Consider the following 22,436-nt stretch of genomic DNA (forward strand, 5'->3'; position numbering starts at 1 on the left):
AAAAGTTTCTGAGTCTCTCCATCAGTGTTCGACTCCGGTTTGAACAATGTAAGGCTGAACACATTACTGACAATTGTCATTTTGGCTGTGTGAGATTCTCCAGCTTTGTTGTTGTTGAGCAATCGAAGTGCAAGCTATTAAAGCTCTGCCCTCTTCTGGAAAGGGGGCCGGGAGCAGCAGCTCATTTGCATTTAAAGGGACACACACAAAAACGGCGTGTTTTGCTCACACCCAAATAGGGGCAAATTTGACAATCTATAATAAATGATCTGTATTTTGAGCTGAAACTTCACAGACACATTCTGGGGACACCAGAGACTTATATTACATCTTGTAAAAGGGGCATAATAGGTCTCCTTTAAAATATGAAAACTTTGTTTCTCAATGTTTTCTGAATGTTCAAAACATCCATTAAAAAAGTTCTTGGACATTTTCTTTCTGTCGTTAAAGAAATCATTGAGGGAAATGTCAGTTATATAATTGTGCAAACATTATGGGAACTTTACTTTTGAATGTTCTCTGAACATTCTGAAACAAGTAGTAAGTAGCAACATTTAAAAAATGTTACACAAACCAAATAACTTTGATCAAATATTCTTTTAATGTTACTGGTGAATGTTTGTTCATAACTTTGTGAGAACCTTGTTAGAATGTTGAGAACATTCCCTGTTAGCTGGGTACTAACTTGTAATTGTTATTTGAGGAAAATAAAGAGATACAGCGGGAGGTTTAGATGCAGAGTATGTTAAGACATGTTTAAATCAAGCATGTAGTCAGGCCGAGTTGCCGCAGAGACTAAACCCACATGTAATATGAAGATTCCCAGCGTTTTAGACTTTAGTCTTATCTCTGCAGCACTGACGCTCTTCCCCCTCCACCCCCGAACACACTCAGGGGAAGGAGAGCAGGCAGCAGCGAGCAACCCGAAGGTAATTTCTTGACATGATATCGCTTGGCAGCTTTTGTAGGCCCCCCAGATGAAAGGATTGTGGCATCTGGCACATGGGAATCTTCGAGAGAGTCAGCCCACGTATCAGACAGAGGTGTCGCTTTCAGATGTGCGAGGAATGGTCCCGCAATTCTCACACCAGACTTGTTCAGATTTGTATGTGGATGGTCTCAACCGCAGCCATGGGCATACTGTGTGTACGCAGGCAGAAGATGAAGTAGAGAAGAAATAGAGCAGAAGATGAAAAAAGATAAATCTCTATGCTTCTTCTACTCCTTAGTGTGTCAATTGTGTTTTGTTTATATACCTTTTTGTAATATTCCATACCTTTCTTAATATTCCACACACACTTTTTCATTAAACACATTCACACATATAAGAGGACGTTGTAGTTTAGTAATGGTTTTCCACTTTTGTTATGTGATTTTTTTTTTTTTTTTCTTTCTTTAGACTGATGAGCAGGCCATGCTAGAAGATACACAAGTTGCTCTCATAGACCTGGAGAAGGTCACCTTTTACTTTCGGCAGTTTGAAGGAGAGCCTCTTGTTGCCAGTGAGTACTCTTGGGAGAAGCAACTTCCTTTTTGAACAGGAAATAATATAAGTCAAATGTACTAGTATATTTACAATATGTTTCAAGTGTCCCCAAAATATATTTGAACACTTAAACTACACTTCAAAATGTATTCCTTTATGTATGTATTTACTTACAATAGTGGCAGTGTTTGTATTCAAGAAGTCACTTGAAGCAGTGTGTTTGCATAAAATATTTTATTCATAAATCCTGACTCCATCATGCTGATGGCTTTGTGTCTTTCTCTGCAGACATGCCCATCTCATACCAAGTCGAGGGCACACGGCAGGCTTTGAAGGTCTGTTTTTACCTGGAGGCGTTCTACTTCCAGCAGTTACCCCAGAGACTAAGACATGGTGGTAGCTTCAAAATCTACCCCGTCCTGTTCACCCAAGGTACGATGTGTTTGAATGGACATAGTTAGCCTGAAGCATGCCAAAAAGTGCTGAATTATGCTCTTTTTAAAATAATAATGTAAATAATACATAACTAAATGTCTGAAAAATGTCATTTTTCTTTCATAGCCTTGGAGAGTATGGAGGGATATTATTACCGAGAAAATGTGTCAGTAGAGGAGTATCAGGCCCAAATCAATGCTGGATCTCTGGAGAAGGTCAAGCAGTACTACAAGAGACTCCGGTATGTCTGCTTCACCTGTCAGTCAAACTTCAGCTCTGAAACTTCAAAATTTTCTATCTACACCTTCATATCTAAGTGTAAAGTTGTCATTGTATTTCATGATGAGGTGGAGTTGGGAATTCTAGGAGTTTTTAAGTGGTTATGGTTGCTCAGTTGGATCTCTTCCCTGTGGGTGGAACTGGGAGTGCCAACGGAATTAAATTATCAAGTAAAAAAAAAAAATCACTTTTTCAAACTGACAAATACATAAACATTTGAAACTGCTTTAATTCAAGTTCAAAGATGTAGACATCTGGCTCTTTGCCCATAATTATGTCAGTCTGTTTGTATAATGTTTTTTTGTTGAGACTAAGATGAATTTACCCCCAGACCTCAAGATGAGTTCAGTTCATCAGTCTGTCAAAACTGACTTTATTTCATAGCCACAACTGATGTCTCAGATAAACTATATAGCCAAAAATATGTGGGCACCCAAACATTCTGGGAAGGTATTCCAGGAACATTTCTGCAGTATATTATAGTAATATTCCCATCTAGTTAGCTCCAGAGCAGGGTTTTACACCGGCTTCATGTTCCTTCGGTTCTTTAGTTGTATGTTTAAGTCTTCCAGAGGCCTCTTGAGACATTAAAATGACTGTTGAAACATGTAAGTTGTTTCCAAACCCTGAACATCAGCACTGATACTCAGAATATGAGTGAATTTGATATGTTTATGGAAAATAATCATCATGCAGGACCCTAATAACATGGTCTCCGTGCAGCTGATGTTTGCTTTATAGCACACAAGGTAAGCATCTGGTGTAGATCTCGCCAGTAATTGGTTACAGTGTGCTGAGGTCAGCCAAGTTTCAATGTGTTACGCGTGCCATAGGGGCATATTACAGTTGGGATTTGAATGGAAGCGAGCCTGCCAATTGTACCAGAGATCAAGTACAGCCTTGGCTTGATTTGAGGCCAGTGGAAAATGTATGACGGGTTACTCAAGAAATATTGTCTCATTATGTGCAAACACTGTTTTGGTTTGGCTTGCCAACATTGGGGGTGTAATGCTGACAATTATGTACACTGTGCTCTCTGGCATATTGGCATTTTAAAAAAGTCTATCTATATTTCCACTAATGACACAATCCTTCAGAGCCTTTTTTATGCCCTTGCTATCTGAACATTGGTATTGGCATTTTAAGCTGAGCTTGATGCATTTGTATTGACTGAATGTGAAGTGCGAACATTGAATGAGGAAATGGCAAATCCGCTCCTTCTTTAAAATGTCACTGTTCTGATATGGATATGCTAATGAGGTGACTATGTGCTAGATGCTAGTCTTCATAATTCTAAACACGCTGTCCACAGTTTCCTTTTTTTTTTTTTGACAGTGCCTAAGGATGTGAATAACATATACTTAAAATTGACTAGTCAGTGGGTTGTCTAAATGACTAGTTGACAAAGGAAGCCATATTGTCACATATAATAATTATATGCTATATATATATATATATATATATATATATATATATATATATATATATATATATATATATATCAAATAATTATATTTTATATTATATGTTGTATTCATTTAACATATTCACTATTAATTAAATGCATATATACAGATGCTGGTCATATAATTAGAATATCGTGAAAAAGTTTATTTTTTTATTGTAAATTATTTGAAAAAATGAAACTTTCATTTATACTAGATTCCCTACATGTAAAGTAAAACATTTCAAAAAATTTTTTTTTTTTAAATTTGTTGATTAGAGTGTACCGCTAACAAAAGTCCAAAATCCAGTATGTCAAAATATTAGAATATTTACATTTGAGTTTCATTAAATGACCATCCCTACAATATAAATTCCGGGTATCTCTTGTTCTTTGAAACCACACTAATGGGGAAGACTGCTGACTTGGCAATGGTCCAGGAGACAATCATTGACACCCTCCACAAAGAGAGTAAGTCACAGATGGTCATTACTGAATGTGGTGGCTGTTTACAGAGTGATGTATCAAAGCATATTAAATGCAAAGTTGACTAGAAGGAAGAAATTGGGTAGGCAAAGGTGCACAAGCAACAGGGATGACCACAAGCTTGAGAATACTGTCAAGTAAAGCCGATTCAAACACTTGGGAGAGTTTTACAATGAGTCAAATGAAGCCAGAGTCAGCGCATCAAGAGTCACCACACTCAGACATCTTCGGGAAAAGGACTACCAAGCCACTTCTGAAACAGAAAAACTGTCAGAAGCATCTTACCTGGGCTAAGGAGAAAAAGAACTGGACAGTGAACAGAGGTCGAAAGTCCTCTTTTCAGATAAAAGTAAATTTTGCATTTCATGTTGAAATCATGGTCCCAGAGTCTGAAGGAAGACTGGAGAGGCACAGAATCCAAGCTGCTTGAAGTCTAGTGTGAAGTTTCTGAAGTTAGTAATGATTTGGGGGGCCGTGACATCTGCTGGTGTTGGTCCATTGTGTTTTATCAAGTGCAAAGTCAATGCAGCCATCTTCCAGGAGATTTTGGAGCACTTTATGCTTCCATCTGCTGACAAGCTTCATGGAGATGCTGATTTCCTTTTCCAGCAGGACTTTAGCACCTGCCCACAGTGCAAAAACCACTTCCAAGTGGTTTGCTGACCATGATATTACTGTGCTTTATTGGCCAGCCAACATGCCTGACCTCTGAATCTATGGGATATTTTCAAGAGAAAGATGAGAAACAGTCGATCCAACAATATACAGATGATCTGAAGGCTCAGTAGTGCCTCAGCAGTGCCACAGGCTGATCACTTCCATGCCACACTTCAACAATGCTGTAATTTGTGCTAGGAGCAAGTCATTTGCTGTAATATGTGCTGCCGACCAAGTATTGATTGCACAAATGAACATACTTTAAAGAACTTGAACTTCTCTGTTTTGAAAATCCATTTTTTGATTGATCTTAGGAAATATTCTAATATTTTGAGATTTTGGACTTTCATGAGCTGTATGCTCTAATCATCAAAATAAAAAAAAAAATAAAAAAAACTTTTGAAATGTTTTACTTTACATGTAGGGAATCTAGAATATATGAAAGTTTCATTTTTAAAAATAATTTACAATAAAAAACGAACTTTTTCACGATATTCTAATTATATGACCAGCACCTGTAATTTACATTTGTAATATTTATTTAATATGTAATTAAACATAATAGTATTTTTTATTGTATGTATATATATATATATATATATATATATATATATAATAACGTGTGTATGATGCATAACCCATCCCAACATAACCCCTGCTGTAGTCTATGGGTGTATTTTCTTTTTTCCCCCAGGGTTTGTGGTTTTTGTTGAGATTTGAGTGGTTTTTATGCAGGTGTTGAAAGGCCCTGCAGATAATGTAATTCAGCTTGGTCATAGTAAGACAGAGGCTGTTTCAGAAAGCTGTGCAGATAAGCTTGAAATTGACAGGGAGCCTTCTGGTGTAATGTGGAGCAGATGTAAACTGAGAGAGCGAACAGAGAAGAACAAGAAGGTTGTGGAGGCAGAAAGAGACATATATGAATAAAGTTAATCTAAATCCCCAAAGGACAAATGTAGGATTGCCAGATTTTATTTTTAAGTAGAGACTTTGTTTGTCACAAAACTGGTATTGTTTTAACCACTTGCATATTTATTTATTTATTTATTTAAACTTGACAGATCCTACAAAATGACCCCTGTGAGATCAAAGCCAAGGTATACTGTGCTCTTTACATCGTTGGCCTTTGCAAATGATTGACAGTATTGATTTGCCATTTTGCATCTTCAATCGAATCACGTTCTGAGCTCATTGACAAGTAAAATTGATATCATGCTGCAAAGATTCAATGATTTGAATGGAAAAGAATACCAAAATGTCTAAGGGATAGAGGGATGTCTGTAGACTGCGATATATACGGTATATATATACTCCATGTATATATGTATGCATGTATGTACAGTTTATATATAGGCCTATATATATATATATATATATATATATATATATATATATATATATATATATATATATATATATATATATATACACACACACACATATATATAATGTTGGAAGAAATAAAGGCGCATGTGCATTAAACCCAGATGAAACATATTATCTGAACATTACTGATGTTGCTCATCAGAGTAAAGCCAGGAGATGGACTCAGTGGTCTTACCACAAATACAGCATCTGTCTTTACAAAAAAGACCATCTTTAGCACATGCCAGGATAAATTTGGGCTATAATTTCAGCTACACTGTGTCCATGCATATGTCTTAAAGAAAATAAGTCATCACGTGACTGATGAGGTCATTAGAGTCATCATGAAACAAACCTGATCTGAAAATAACAAACACATGTAGGGTCTCATGTGAATTAATTTAGCATTTATGTGCATTTCCATTTCAGTTCATATTAAGTATGTCACATCCCTCACTACCATACTTGGTTGCTTACGGCTAGAATGGTGAAAGGTTTGAACCTGAAACCTTTTGTATACCTTCCCAGATCATTAACCACTTGATTGTGTCACACTGGGGATTCAGACTAAGAGCAGACACTTAATTCCTGGCCAGTTTCTTTATTCAGTTGGCTTACTGTCCTGTCTCTGACATCTATAAAGTCTAATTTGTGTATACATAAGTATTAATGATTGATGATTTTAATGCACTTTTTATTTGGTCATTAATTTTCCTAAAAATCATTGCACTAGACTGATTTTGCCATACGATGGAACAGGGATATTTTAACAGTGTCTTCGGTAGCACAAATGGCATTAGAGTTGGTAAGCTCAGTTCATTTCCATGAATCTATTCAATTTCTTTGGTGTAATCACTCAAAAAATGTCTAATGGAAATTTGGGAAGAAATGTTTGGTTGAGATAATGTTGATTCATCTAATCTACCCTTTTAAGCCACACTGTAAACCCGAATGAGTTGGTAAAACTCCAAAAATTTGAGGCAATCAGTTGCCTCAAAATGTTTAAGTTAAAGGATTAGTTCACTTTCAAATAAAATGTTCCTGATAATTTACTCACCTCCATGTCATCCAAGATGTTCATGTCTTTCTTTCTTCAGTCGAAAAGAAACTTACGAAACGAACGCAGCGGCAGTTCCATTTTTTCCGTAAGTAGAATAGGGAAGGCGTAGGACATACGGCGTAAGCTTTTTGAAGAATACGAAAGTGCGGCAAGGGCGGAAGCATTTGGAAGGCAATCATTTGTTTATATAAATCATATACATTTACATTTTTTCCGAAAATGACCGATCGTTTCGCTAGATAAGACCCTTATTCCTCGTCTGGTATCGTTTAAAGCCCTTTTAAGCTGCACTGAAACTGTAATTTTGACCTTCAACTGTCTGGAGGCCATTGAAGTCCACTATAAGGAGAATAATCCTGGAATGTTTTCATCAAAAAACTTAATTTCTTTTCGACTGAAGAAAGAAAGACGTGAACATCTTGGATGACATGAGAGTGAGTACATTATCAGGAAATGTTATTCTTTGAACGTGAACTAATCCTTTAAGAAATTCAAAGTTTAAGTAAGCAAGTTTAAGTTTTGTTCTTAACTATAACAAGCTAATTCAGAAAATGCTAACTTGCTAATTTGCTAACATGTTAACAATAGTATGGTATAGCACTTAATTTTAGCATTTACTCTTCCTAGTTCTTCTAAATTAAAAGAAATAAGTTCATAAAACTCAAAACAATGAAACGGTTCAGTTTACTTAAAATATGTCAGTTCTGTGAACTTGAAAGAAAAAGAAAATGAATTTGACTGAACTGATTTGTTTAATGTGAGTTTGTCCTACTCAAACCAATTAATTATTTTGAGTGTTAGGGTTACAATGCAAATCCAGAAATGTCAAATATCAATATCAAATATTATAAAAAGCCTAACTTGGAAAGCGACCCTACATAAGGTATTTATTTTAATAGATTGCATTGCATGTATATTTTGTCTTACTGTGCTGGCAGATTATTTTGACATGTTTTAAGTTCAAAACAAGTGGAAAAGTTAAAAACAAGTGAATAATCTGCCAGTGCAGTTTATACACAAAGTCCTATATGTTTTGCAGTGACAGAGAGAGGAAGACACAAATGGCAGAAATAGCAAGAATGAGAATTGACAAAAGGGACGGTGTGAAAGAAAGGTGCAGCTAGAATAGAGAGACACAGGTATACTGGCAGACGTGGATATGTGAGATGGTTCAGAGCTGTTGCTTGATTTGTTGTAACTATGCTATTTTTGTCTGTATTTGTACCACAGTCAGCACTACATTAGCTCTCATTAGCAGCGTACAGCTCTGGAAGAAGTTCAAATGAGTATGCAGTGTTAATGTGGTCTTTATCGAGTCGATGCCAGCTCCAGTTGTGTCTTTTCATGGAGACTTTTCATGTGGAATGGAAATTAAAATAGTTTGATTGCAGTTGGCACATTTAATCGAATCCATGACTCATCTGGTAGTTTTTAAGCTGTTCAAATTTGTGTCCAGTTCATGTCCAGTTCATCTCCCGTCATAAATAAGACTTCAAATGGTGGGATAGAAAGCTGCTTCTAATACACCCAGTAAGTCAGTAAAACAGTTGAGACCTTGATGTGGCGTCAGATGTGGCGGCTGATTTTTCTGATGATGAACCACCAAAAAAGTCTCCAGCCAGCTTCTTTCATTTCAAGTTTTGTGGATTGTTAGATTAATTCTACAGCTTTGTTGACTAAAAATACACTTGGTTTTTGATTGTTCTCCTAAACAAGACATTCACAGCTGATTTTAATTCTTAATTCTTAACATGCCCAAGTTGTTTGTTTTTTCCTGAGTTACTGAAGTGAGACTTGTTTGTAGTGGTCTCTGCGGTCCGAGTCATGTGGATGGTGGTGTGTTTGATACAGATGGGTAGCTCGTTCTTGTAGCGCTCTGACCCTGTGTTAGGTTTCTGCTTTGTGGGATGTGTGTGTTAGACAGCTGGATTAATGACCATACTTATCAGCCGGTAAAAAACTCAGTGCTTGGCTAGTCGCGTGTCTAGAAGTTGCCGTAAGAACTGAAATTGGTTGAGCAGTCTGGTCCCAATGGGAAGACGCCTAAACATGGGCTAAAATATATTTGTGTGTGTGTCTGTTAGATTGCTTTTATGCCAGCTTTGATGGAACCAGCATGACATCATGTTTGTAAATCTGTTAGTAATTAGTCGAGGTTTGTTGAGGTCATGCATTGGGTCATGGTGGCGGTTGAGGCCTAGCGCTATTTGTAGATTTATTGGTCTTCTTAAAGGCATGATGGCCTGTAATGACCATGATGCAATGCTGAGCCTCAAAGAAAGCAAATAAAAACAAACCTGTGGCAGAGGTCACAATATTAGCCAAACTAAAAGTAAATGTTAGACCAGGAGTGTCAAAAATAAAAAAATAAATGATGCAATGTTTGGTTAAATATGGTGAATTTAATTTTATGGAATTTAATTAATTTTTTTAACAAATATAGACTATGTATTCTTAATGATAGTGTTGCTTCTCTTTCATTGAGAAGATCGTAGTGAACACCTGGCTACTTCAGTTAGCACTGAAACCTGAAGATCATCATGAAGTTTAAGACCCTTTGAAACTCAAGCTCTTGTTTCCTAATTTTTATAGCCTCTGTCCTGCAAATGACTTAATTTCATGTTTTAAACGACACATGTGTCAGAGCAGATAATGCTGTTAGAACCCTGTAAACTTCACACTGCTGTTGCACAGAAATACACACTTCCCTTCTCTAGAGTTTACTTACATGAGCATGATGAATCTATTCTTTGGAATATTTATTTTATTTTATTTTATTTTATGTTGAGCATGACAAATCTATTCTGTGGAATTTTTATTTTATTTTATTTTATTTTATTTTATTTTATTTTATTTTATTTTATTTTATTTTATTTTAGTATGCCGAATCTATTCTGTGGAATTTTTATTTTATTTTATTTTATTTTATTTTATTTTATTTTAGCATGCCAAATCTATTCTGTGGAAATTTTATTTTATTTTATTTTATTTTATTTTATTTTATTTTATTTTATTTTATTTTATTTTATTTTATTTTATTTTATTTTATTTTATTTTATTTTATTTTATTTTAAGCATGACGAAACTATTTCTGTGGAATATTTATTTTATTTTATTTTGAGCATGAGCATGACGAATCTATTCTGTGGGATTTTTATTTTATTTTATTTTATTTTATTTTATTTTATTTTATTTTATTTTATTTTATTTTATTTTATTTTATTTTATTTTATTTTATTTTATTTTATTTATTTTATTTTATTTGAGTATGCCATAGACTGTAAAAAATATGGACGTAGTGTCCGTGACGTCACCCATAGAGTTCTGAACAGCAGTTTTGACGCAAAAATGAGGCCGCGGCCATCTTAGCTGCACGTGACCGCACGTCACTCACGGATAACTGAAAATGGGCAAAGAGGCGGGACGTAGTTGGAGCCCATGCGACTTGTTGCTGAAACCACGCCCGCCTAGCTATCTATCTTAGACACTATCTAAAATATTAATAAAGATAACAATATCATTAGAAAGTACTAAAGGATTACTGTCAATCTACAGTGATTTTTAAGATAACGTTATAGATGCTCTAACACCAGTAGGCTAATTAATTTGTGTGGGGTGTGCAAATAACACAAAAAAATCAACTGGGACTTCATACCTTTAATGAAATAGAGATCGCGAGATGAATCCAATCCGTTGCACTTGGGTAAAATGTCCATTTCAAAACATAAAACATCGTTTATAATGTAAAACTCTATACGTACATATATAGGTACCAGATATCTGTATAATGTTCTCTCAAACTAATGAGCACGTGTCCAAAGTATAATTTTTCAAAATAGTGCAGCAGTTTTAGTTATATCCAAGCAGTGCTGTCGGAGTTGTATATCCTCCTGGTATTGTCATTGTAGTAAATCTCAGGAACAAAACCTTCAATGCCACGACGATCCAAAAACGTGTGTTCCGCATGCGAGCACATGTAACGTTACACAGACTGACATCTGTCTCGAGTATGCAGCAAGCCATATATTGTATAAAATAATCCAGAAAAAAGGCACAAATACGGCTGAGATGCCAAATTCAGCGGCTGAAATGAGCTGCTGAGGTAACATGACGGCTCACAGACAGCAGTGCCAATCCACCTGTCACTCAGGTGACCACGCCCTTAATTATGCAGAACTTTAAGGCTTAATATAATTTAAACGGATGAGTTATAAAAAAATTCACCCCCCTCAGAGTTGTCATGAAGGACAAAATTAGCAGTATAGACCAAAACACAATGTGAACCAGAGTGTAAACATGTTTTTTTCTGCTGTAAACTTGGCTATTTTAACATGATGGTCAATGAGATTCTGCTCCCTTTTGCAGCCTGTCCCTAGCGGCCAGTCGATGAATCGCAGTTTAAGTTACTTCCGTATTGGCTTCACGAGAGACTGGGGGAGGTTGCCGCTTGGAGTATGCCGAATCTATTCTGTGCAATTTTTATTTTATTTTATTTTATTTTATTTTATTATTTTATTTTATTTTATTTTATTTTATTTTATTTTATTTTATTTTATTTTATTTTAAGCATGACAAATCTATTTCTGTGGAATATTTATTTTATTTTATTTTGAGCATGAGCATGATGAATCTATTCTGTGGGATTTTTATTTTATTTTGTTTTATTTTATTTTATTTTATTTTTTTTATTATTATTTTATTATTTTATTTTATGTTGAGCATGACGAATCTATTCTGTGGAATTTTTATTTTATTTTATTTTATTTTGAGCATGACAAATCTATTCTGTGGAATTTTTATTTTATTTTATTTTCAGCATCAGCATGACAAATCTATTCTGTGGAATATTTATTTTATTTTATTTTATTTTATGTAAAATTCTCACGTTATCATCTGTAGGTCTAATAATTCCCTTTTCATGGAGTTTTTAAATGTATAAATGTCTTTTGATGTACTGTGTTATTGTAAACAAATTTGATAATTTGTTAATTTGATTCAGTAAACTACCTCTATTTGCATCTATATACAACTCCATACTATCATGGTCCCACTGAGGCACGCTGTATTCATGCATCAGTGTCTAATCATGCCTGAAGACCCCAAAGCGCACTGGGTAATGCTTGTGAAATTGGGCCAGAAGTGGTGTTTTTTTTTTTTTTTTTTTTTTTTTAGGTTTTAAGATGAAACAGTCGCTGCAATTTGCTTTTAGGCCCAGCAAACAGAGGCGCAACAAAATTGGCCCATCCTTGGATCCTGTCCAGCATTTCCATTAAAGTCTCTCATAAGAGCCCATGTAGAGAAAACACAGGCCATCAGTTACTGCACAGTGTGCCCGAAAGGAAAGACCACTGCTGAGTTACGACTCCTGCAGGAGGGTCCCACGTTCACCACACACAGACGAATACACCAGAACGCATTCTAAGAAAACACTGCCCTCTTTTAATGGATTATATTTGCCTGCTTGAATAGTGGCCCTTAATCGCAGTAAGAACACCAGAACCAGAAACCATTTTCACAGCGTGGGGAGTTTGTTGTTATGCTTTACCTTTGATGAAATTTTACACTACTTGACCCTTTCTTCCTTTCTTTCTTTCTTTCTTTCTTTCTTTCTTTCTTTCTTTCTTTCTTTCTTTCTTTCTTTCTTTCTTTCTTTCATGAATGAATGCTAATTAGACTAGCAAAAAAGATAGTAATACTATGTTTTTGTTCATTTACCTTGTTAATAATATTAGACATGGTATTTTTCAAATACACTACCATTCAAAAGTTTGGTTGGTAAGATTTTATTAATTCAAATTTTTATCTTTTAATGTCAAGGCTGCATTTATTTAATAATACAGTAAAAACATTAATATTGTAAAATATGTATTTTAAAAATGTATTTTAAAATGTAATTTATTCCTGTGATGGCAAAGCTGAATTTTCAGCATCATTACTCCAGTCTTCACATGATCCTCCAGAAATCATTCTAATATGCTGATTTGATGCTCAAGAAATTGATGCTCAATTATTCTAATTATTATAACAGTTGTGTTGCTTAATATTTTTATGGAAACTGATTATTTTTTCAGGATGCTTTGATGAACAAGCAGTTTAATTAACAATATTTATTTGAAACATACATCTTTTGTAACAGTATGTTACTGTCACTTTTGACCAGTTTATGTCCTTGCTGAATAAAAATATTTCTCTTTCTTTCTTTCTTGCAAAACAAACAAACAAAAAGTCACTGACCCCAAACATTTGAATGGTAGTGTACATATAATCGTGATTGTACAATAATTTCAAAATATGTCACAATTTCAAAACCCCATGCACCATCTGATGCCATCACTGTACACAGTATTTTTTTTTTCTCATTGCTAACTACAAGTTATCTTTTACCAAAATATTTTTTTTAGACATGTATCATGGTATTCTTTTTAGTACAATGAAGTACCATTTAAAAGTATAAAATATATGTAAAAAAATAACATTCAGGCTGGGATTTTTTGGGAAAATCTCACGCCCCTAAATATGTTAACACGCACCCCCTGTCAGTTCAGTGTTTCTCAACAGTGAGTTGTTGTCTCTGCCGTGAAACTGAACAGCGGATGGGCGATTGATCTAGTGACATAAATCGTCAGCTCCATCTGGTGCTGTTTGAGCCCGCCAAATTTGGCTGTTTGGTTCTTCGATGCATGAAGACCCATTCTGTCCGTCTGGTGCGTGGTACTTTGAGAAGCACAGCAGGCTATTGTTTTAAATCAGTGGACTCTTTAGTCACAGTCTGAAGTGAGGGGCACATTACATGAAACTGTACTGGTGTCGATGAACCATAGTGACTTAAACATGAACTTTAACTAGCCTAGCAGTTAAACTTTTAACTTTTTTTTTTTTTACTGGTGTAGAACAGCTTTTGTACTTTCTTCATAAAGAATCTCCTTAGTCTTTCCTTAGTAGATTTCAGTCAAACTGAGTGAGTGTGGCCGTGGTTACAGAGCACTTTTTAAGTCCTGCTCTGAAATGGCCAGGCAAGGACATCTTTGGAGACTTTGCTGATGGATGTGGCCGTGGCTTATTCTGAGACTTTAGGCCATCTGCAGGAAGGGTGACATAGACTGAAACTTCAGAGACTGAGACTTCACATAAATGATCAAGCAGCCGGCACAGAACTGCGGGATTGTGAAGGTCTTGTGTCGGCAGTCTGCGAGGCATTTGTCTTCTTGACTGAAATTACAGAGTTCATTTTCTTTTTGCCTTGTGTCCTTTTCTCTGTCTTTTCAACGCACTCTGTTGTAGTCAGGGTCAGTAAATATTCGAACAGTATACATTTTAGAAAGGTTTATCACTGTTTTACATGTAAAAATGAAAATGTAAAAATAAAGAATAATGATATTAATTAATATAAATATAATATTAATACTAAAATATACACAGATGTTCAAAGGTTTGGGGTGGGTAAGATGTGTCATATGCTCAACAAGCATCTAGTTATTTAAAAAGACAGCGATATTGTGAAATAATGTTACCATTTAAGTTTTTTATGTTAATACATGGCATATTGAACCTGCAGCCTTTACTCCAGTCTTCAGTGTCACATGATCCTTCAGAAATCATTCTAATATGCTGATTTGCTGCTCAAGAAACATTATTATCAATGTTTAAAAGTTGTGATGCTTAATATTTTTGTGGAAACCATGATGCATTTTTCATCATTCTTTTAAATTTTCGTCATTTTCTTTTAAATTAGATAGTAAACCTGTAAACTGTAAAATAGTAAACTGTTATTTAGCCCAGAAAGCTGCCAAAGGTCTAAATTGAGATTTAGCTTTAGATATGGCATTTGAAACAATAATATACCATAATCACAGTCATTCCTGTGTAATACACTGCACTGGAATGTCTACATGGCTATTGAAGTCCACCAGCTGCTGAATCAGAGATTAGAGGCCTTGATGGATGCTTCTAAGCCAATTAACCTCCAATCGTGTTTGTTTGCACTTTGCAGGATATGTTGGGTGCTGCTTAATGAAATGAAGATGAAAATCCTTTTGTAAATCAGTGGAATTAGTGATTTAAGCTCTTAGTGCTTTAAGCTGATGGCCTCTGGGTGTTTCTAAAGAACTTTGCTTAATTCTTCCCATTACACTATAACGTGAGCTGCTTCAATTAGTATGCAGGGAGAGTTGGATCTTATGATGGCAGCTCAAGACTCCATGTATTTGTGTGTTTGTTTCTTTGAGAGAGAGAGCGTGAATACCTGAGTCTGTGTTTGTTAACATCATTTGGCTTTATTAATAGCCTGTAATAGTGCCACACTTTTAGTTTCACATTTTCATATCATCAGCGAAGGATTATTATTTTCGACTAATTGACAATAATATTAATGCTGTGTCAAATGAGAATATTATCGTGATAAATCTCTCCCTGACTAGGGTGCAGATGGTGGATTAATTTACCTGACAAAAAACATGTGCTGTAATATGCCACAAAACCAGAACCACGGAGCAGCCAGTTCTGCTATGCCTCTTTTACAATAAAAGTGTGATATTTTTGGATGGATGGATGGATGGATGGATGGATGGATGGATGGATGGATGGATGGATGGATGGATGGAGATAGATAGATAGATAGATAGATAGATAGATAGATAGATAGATAGATAGATAGATAGATAGATAGATAGATAGATAGATAGATTACATTTCCCATATAGATAAATATAGGCAGACTGAATGAAATACCATCACATTCATTCTCTTTCAACTCCTCTACTGCCACCTATGTCTGTTATTGTTACTGCAGGCAGTAATTGACATCTGGAACGAATCCCAAAGTTTTGTTGTTTCAAAATAGAGTTCCCAGCTGCTTTGTTTGTAGAATGAAGAATCTTTACAACCATCTTTCTTTTTATGTAAGAGATAAATCAAATCCCAAATTAAGTTTTACAGCACATCCTGTGTTCTTGTGTATGCAATCATTTGTCTATGTATTCACTGTTTACACTAACATGTCTTTATTATTCCTCCATAGAGCCTTTTATCTGGATAAATCAAACCTTACCCCCAGCTCGGCTCCCAAAGCAGCTTTTATAGACAAGGTATGTGCCATCATACTGTCTGCAGGGACTCCTAGTTATTTATAAAAAGCATTTGTTGATTCTCAATAATGACAAAAGTAACCTGAAGAGTTTAAACATGGCATTTCTGTCATTAAAGGGTTAGTTCACCAAAAAATGAAAATTCTGTCATCATTTACTCACCCTCATGTTGTTCCAAACCTGTAAGACTTTCCATTTATCTTTGGAACACACATAAAGCTATTTTTAATGTAATCTGAGAGATTTCTTTGCTCCATTGACAGTCCATGCAGCTACCACTTTGATGCTTCAAAAAGTTCATAAAGAGATCGTAAAACTATTTCAAATGAATCAAGTGGTTTAGTCCAAATTTTCTGAAGAAATATGAACACTTTATATGATGAGCAGATTTAGTCACATATGAACATTGGTAAGTGAACACAAATAGAAGCTCAACTGTACTTTACTTGTTGCATAAAAACACACCTCGTTGGTTCTTCCGGAAGCTCAAACATGAGAATGAACCTCATTGAGCTTCCGTTTACCATGTCTGATTTGTGCGTTGATGAATGTTAAGTTTATTATGTGACTAAAAGCCTAAATTAAATCTGTTTATCAGATTTAATAGTTTTACAATTTCGTTAATGAACTTTTTGAAGAGACAAAGTGGTAGTTGCGTAGCTGTCAATGGAGGGACAGAAAGCTCTCAGATTTGATTTAAAATATCTTAATTTGTCTTTTGAAGATGAACGAAAGTCTTAATGCTTATAAACAACATGAGGGTGAGTAATTGAACTAACCCTTTAATAACTTCCCTTCATGTCCTTCCAAACCCATGTTTTTTATCCGTGAAACACAAAAGGAGAATTTTCAAAAATCTTCACACGGCCTCTGAACTGTTCAGTCAAGAATGACTCAATCAAGAATCATTCTTGTGTTGACTCTAGAATCAAATCAGTCCTATTTGTAAACGATTTGTTCTTTTCAGTCAATTCATTTAAATTAAGCAGTTGAACCAGTTCACAAATCAGTTTGAATGATTCATTCATGAATTAGACTGATTGGTCCTCTAGTCTAGTCGAAGTCACTCACTGCTTCTGAAATCGAATACTTCCAACAGAGTAGTATGTCCGAATTCATAGTATTCGAAAAACAGTATGCGAAAAGTCCCCGGATGACACTTTACTATCCCATGAGTATTTATGAATGGAGGTGAAGCGACAGAACTAACATTGGTAGGTCACGTGATAATGACAACATAGTGGATGTAGTACGTCCGGATTACATGCATACTACACATGCTCATACTATATATATAACATACTTTTTTAACGGTCACGAAGTAAGTTCAAATTCAAATGTAGTACATACTCAGACAGTACGTGATTTCGGACCCACCGACGGATTAAATGGTCCAGTTACAGCAGTTCACAAGTCAACAGCTCACTGGAGAAAATTTCAGCCTGTTCTTCACACAACGAAATCAATGACTTAAAATATAGCATATGAATCTCATTTATTCATTCATTCTTGCAAGATACATTTTAAATGGAGCTTGGTCACTATAACTGTTATTGTATTTAAAAGCGTGATGATTCTAGATTTTAGAATTTCTCTTTTCTTGTGTTTCACGAACACAGAAAAATATGGGTTTGGAGCATCATGAGAGCGAGTAAATAATGACAGAGTTATCATTTTTGGGTGAACTATCCCTTTAACATGGAATCTTTCTTTATCTCTCTCTCCTTGTAGCTGATGCGTCCTCTGAATGCTCTGGATGAGTTGTACAGATTGATGGAAAGTTTTATCTCTTGTCGGCGGACGGCTGCTTGTCAGTTCACAGCCTGTGGAGCGTCTGGAGTCGGTCTGCTCACCGTGGCCTCGGAGCTTTGCAGCCGCCTGGGAGCGTGTCACATTGTCATGTGTAACAGCGGAGTACACCGGTCAGCCTGGGTTACACACACATACACTCAAACTCCTTTCTGTCCGACAGGCATCAGGCATTCGCCAGGGACTCTGTCTAAGTGGAACGCTTCTGTTTTTTCCTCCCCTGTCTTTTTTCCTTTCTGTCTGTAGCTCAGAGCAATTTACTTCCTGTCACTTATGTCTTTTATCCTGTTTTCTTCTCTGCAGCCTCAATCTTTCTTCTGTTTTGGTGTTTTTTGGGAGGGTTATCTTGCAATTTTCCTCTCTCCGATCACTCTTCCTCATACCATCTAATATTCAATTTCCTCTTCTGCATGAATACTTAATAATCCTCATTACATGCTCGTGTATCATTCCATAAATACCTTTCTCTGCGCTAATCATTCATCCAATGCAATTATGAATATTCAGCATCTCAGTTCTACATTTAGAAGGTCTCGCTTAATCCATAATTTTAGAGATGATCCAGACAGCTCAATTTCTCTAAAAGTTCATTTGTGAATCTCAACTGAAGGAGCGCATTTTATTAATCCCAAGGTCTCTTTTAGTATCAGCCAAAGCTGACATATTACTTTCACAAAATCAACAGTTCATGCTTTTTTTCATATATTTTCAGTTTCTTGTGCTTCTATCTGTCTCTGTGCATCCCTACAGTGCCAATAAGGAGTATTCATCCTTTGTGGACCTTATTATTATACTGCTTGAAATTCAGCACTATATTGATTTTCCTCAAATATTCAGATTTTGTTGAAAATACCTCATTGACTTTACCATTTTTTTTTTTTTTTTTTGTCTCCAATGCTGATATAGACTGCATTCATTTGATGAAACACACAGTAAAAACATTCACACAATCCTTCAGAAATCATTATAATATACTGATTTGGTGCTTAATTAACATTTCTTATTATTAGCAATATTAACAAAATAGACAAACTTGTATGTATAGGTGTGCTATATACAAATAGAATTGAACTGAATTAACAGGGAATGGAATAAGAAGATGTTGGGTATAACATAGTTATTATTGCACAGTGGGGAGAACATTTAAAGGGATAATTCACCCAAAAATGAAAATTATCCCATTATTTACTCACCCTCAAGCCATCCTATGTGTATATGACTTTCTTCTTTCAGATGAACACAATCAGAGATATATTTAAAAAAATATCCTTACTCTTTCAAGCTTTATAATGGTAGTGAAGGGGGGCCAGATTTTAAAACCCTAAAAAATTAATCCATCCATTAAAGGTGCCCTAGAACTTTTAAAAAAAAGATGTAATATAAGTCTAAGGTGTCCCCTGAATGTGTCTGTGAAGTTTCAGCTCAAAATACCCCATAGATTGTTTTTAATTCATTTTTTTAACTGCCTGTTTTGGGGCATAATTAGAAATGAGCCGATTCAGGGTGTGTGGCCCTTTAATTCTCGTGCTCCACGCCCCAAGAGCACGCGCTTGCCTTAAACAACATAAAAAAGTTCAAACAGCTAATATAACCCTCAAAATGGATCTTTACAAAGTGTTCGTCATGCAGCATGTCTAATCGCCTAAGTACAGTGTTTATTTGAATGTTTACATTGATTATGAATGAGTTTGAGGCTGTGCTCCGTGGCTAACGGCTAATGCTACACTGTTGGAGAGATTTATAAAGAATGAAGTTGTGTTTATGCATTATACAGACTGCAAGTGTTTAAAAATTAAAATAGCGACGGCTCTTGTCTCCGTGAATACAGTAAGAAACGATGGTAACTTTAACCACATTTAACAGTACATTAGCAACATGCTAACGAAACATTTAGAAAGACAATTTACAACAATCACTAAAAATATCATGTTATCATGAATCATGTCAGTTATTATTGCTCCATCTGCCATTTTTTGCTATTGTCCTTGCTTGCTTACCTAGTCTGATGATTCAGCTGTGCACATCCAGACGTTAATACTGGCTGCCCTTGTGTAATGCCTCGATCATGGGCTGGCATATGCAAATATTGGGGGCGTACACCCCGACTGTTACGTAACAGTCGGTGTTATGTTGAGATTCGCCTGTTCTTCGGAGGTCTTTTAAACAAATGAGATTTATATACGAAGGAGGAAACAATGGAGTTTGAGACTCACTGTATGTCATTTCCATGTACTGAACTCTTGTTATTCAACTATGCCGAGGTAAATTCAATTTTTGAATCTAGGGCACCTTTAAAAAAATAATCCATACAGCTCCAGGAGGTTAATAAAGACTTTTTTGAAGTGAAGCGATGTGTGTTTGCATACGACCATATGCATACCACGCAAGTCGACTTGCACCAAATGAGTAATCCTCTGACGCGATGTATAACGTAGGATGCAGGAGTAGCATAAGCTTAGACGCCTCTCGAGGTTCAAACAAATAGGGCTGGTCAACAAACTCAAGCTCATCTTCTCTTATATCAAAATCCTCCGACATTTCTCTTTTAAAATGATCGGTTTAGACTTCTAATTTGTGACTGGTGTTTTGTTTTGCTCTATCCTCTGTGATTCTGCATTCATCATCATGTGTCGGGTCAGGGGTTACTCTTCCACCACAAATCGATGCGTATGGCTGCCTGCCAGAAACTCAATATGTCCTCCAACTAATACGCCCATATAGGTCGTTTGTCACTTCCATGAAATATGACCCATAGGAGCGTTTACTAAAGTTGTGCACCTATCGACAACAGGACACTTTCATTTTGTTGCATTGTACCCTTTTATCTGCGTCATATTTTGGAGTTCGCGTAGCTCAAATGATAGATATACAAGAATATGCAATCATGTGATCATGCAATTGTGGGTTCGATCCCAGGGAACACATGTGCTCATAAAGTGTATATGCACAAATATGAGTTTTGCTAAATGGAAATGGTGGTTAAGGGGCCGTGTAAAAAGTCCACACATTATATTTAAATGAACACGCATTTTGATTGGTAACGACGGTAATACGTCATTTCATGACGACAGACGTAACATGACTGTCATTATTTTTACGCCAGCTAGAGGGCGCATAAATTTAAAATGTAAAACCTATAAGGTCGGGTTTTTTTGGAGGACAGAATGTGTCGTCTGAAAGAAGATAGTCATATACACCTAGGATGCCTTGAAGGTGAGAAAATCATGGGATAATTTTCATTTTTGGGAGAACTATCCCTTTAACTGTTCATGAGGTAGATTGCCTGGGGGAAGAAACTTTTCTTGCCTGGCTGTTCTGATGCTCAGTGCTCTGTAGCACCGGCCAGGTGGCAAAAGTTCAAAGAAAGGTGGCTTGGATGTGAGGGATCCAGAGTGATTTTCTGAATCCTTTTTCTCACTCTGGATGTATTCAGTTCTTGGGGTTGTGCAGGGGAGCACCGTTAATACTTTCAGCAGTCGGAACTGTCCTCTGTAGTCTTCTGAGGTCTGATTTTGTAGCTGAGACAAACCAGACAGTTATTGAAGTGCAGAGGACAGACTCGATGGCTGAGTAGAACTGTATCTGCAGCGACTGTGGCAAGTTGAACTTCTCAGCTGGGGAAGGAAGTACAACCTCTGCTGGTCAATGTAATTGTCCCACTTCAGGTTCTGAGAGATGGTAGAGCCCAGGAACCTGAATAACTCCACTGCTGCCACAGTGCTGTTTGTGATGGTGAGTGGGAGGAGTGCTGGGAGGTTTTGAACGAGTTTTGAACGTGTTCAGCTCCAGGTTGTTGTGACTGCACCAGACAGCCAGCTGTTCAACCTCCTGCCTATATGCAGACTTGTCACCATATGTGTTTGGTAACTAAATTATGCATGTATGCTTGCAATTAACCCTAAAACAAACCCTAATCCTAACACTATAGTAAGTACATGATGTTAATTATAATTACTCAGTACTTAAATGAAATTACACTGTAACAAGTACACCATAAAATAAAGTGTAACCCAAAACAGCATTTATTTGAAATAGATTTTTTTGTAACAATGTAAAAGTCTTTACTGTCACTTTTGAACAATTTAATGCATCCTTGCTAACTAAAAGTATAATAAAAAAATTACTGACCCCCCAAAATTTTGATCCGATGTGTATGCTGATGTAACCAACAGTGAGAGTTTCAATTCAATTGGAATTTTAATTGAAATGGTCACACCCCACAGGAAGTTGAACTAGAATTTGAATTTGAATGACAGGAAGTGGAAGTGTTTTTCCTCCCTAGTCCATAAAGGCTTGTAAAATATCTTTAAATCCTGTCTATTTTTTTTTTTT

General features: G+C 35.9%; 1 protein-coding gene across 1 annotated transcript in view; it reads left to right on the forward strand.

Moving 5' to 3' along the window:
• Positions 1-22,436, forward strand: part of prex2 (phosphatidylinositol-3,4,5-trisphosphate-dependent Rac exchange factor 2) — a 174,386-nt gene that overhangs the window by 125,413 nt on the left and 26,537 nt on the right. The window contains exons 33-37 of the mRNA XM_048175299.1: positions 1,400-1,502; positions 1,775-1,918; positions 2,048-2,162; positions 16,229-16,295; positions 18,027-18,217. Of these exons, the coding sequence (XP_048031256.1) occupies positions 1,400-1,502; positions 1,775-1,918; positions 2,048-2,162; positions 16,229-16,295; positions 18,027-18,217 (620 nt within the window). The remainder of the gene's footprint in view (positions 1-1,399; positions 1,503-1,774; positions 1,919-2,047; positions 2,163-16,228; positions 16,296-18,026; positions 18,218-22,436) is intronic.

The sequence above is a fragment of the Megalobrama amblycephala genome, linkage group LG22, assembly GCF_018812025.1.
Source record: "Megalobrama amblycephala isolate DHTTF-2021 linkage group LG22, ASM1881202v1, whole genome shotgun sequence".
In the NCBI taxonomy this organism is placed as follows: Eukaryota; Metazoa; Chordata; class Actinopteri; order Cypriniformes; family Xenocyprididae; genus Megalobrama; species Megalobrama amblycephala.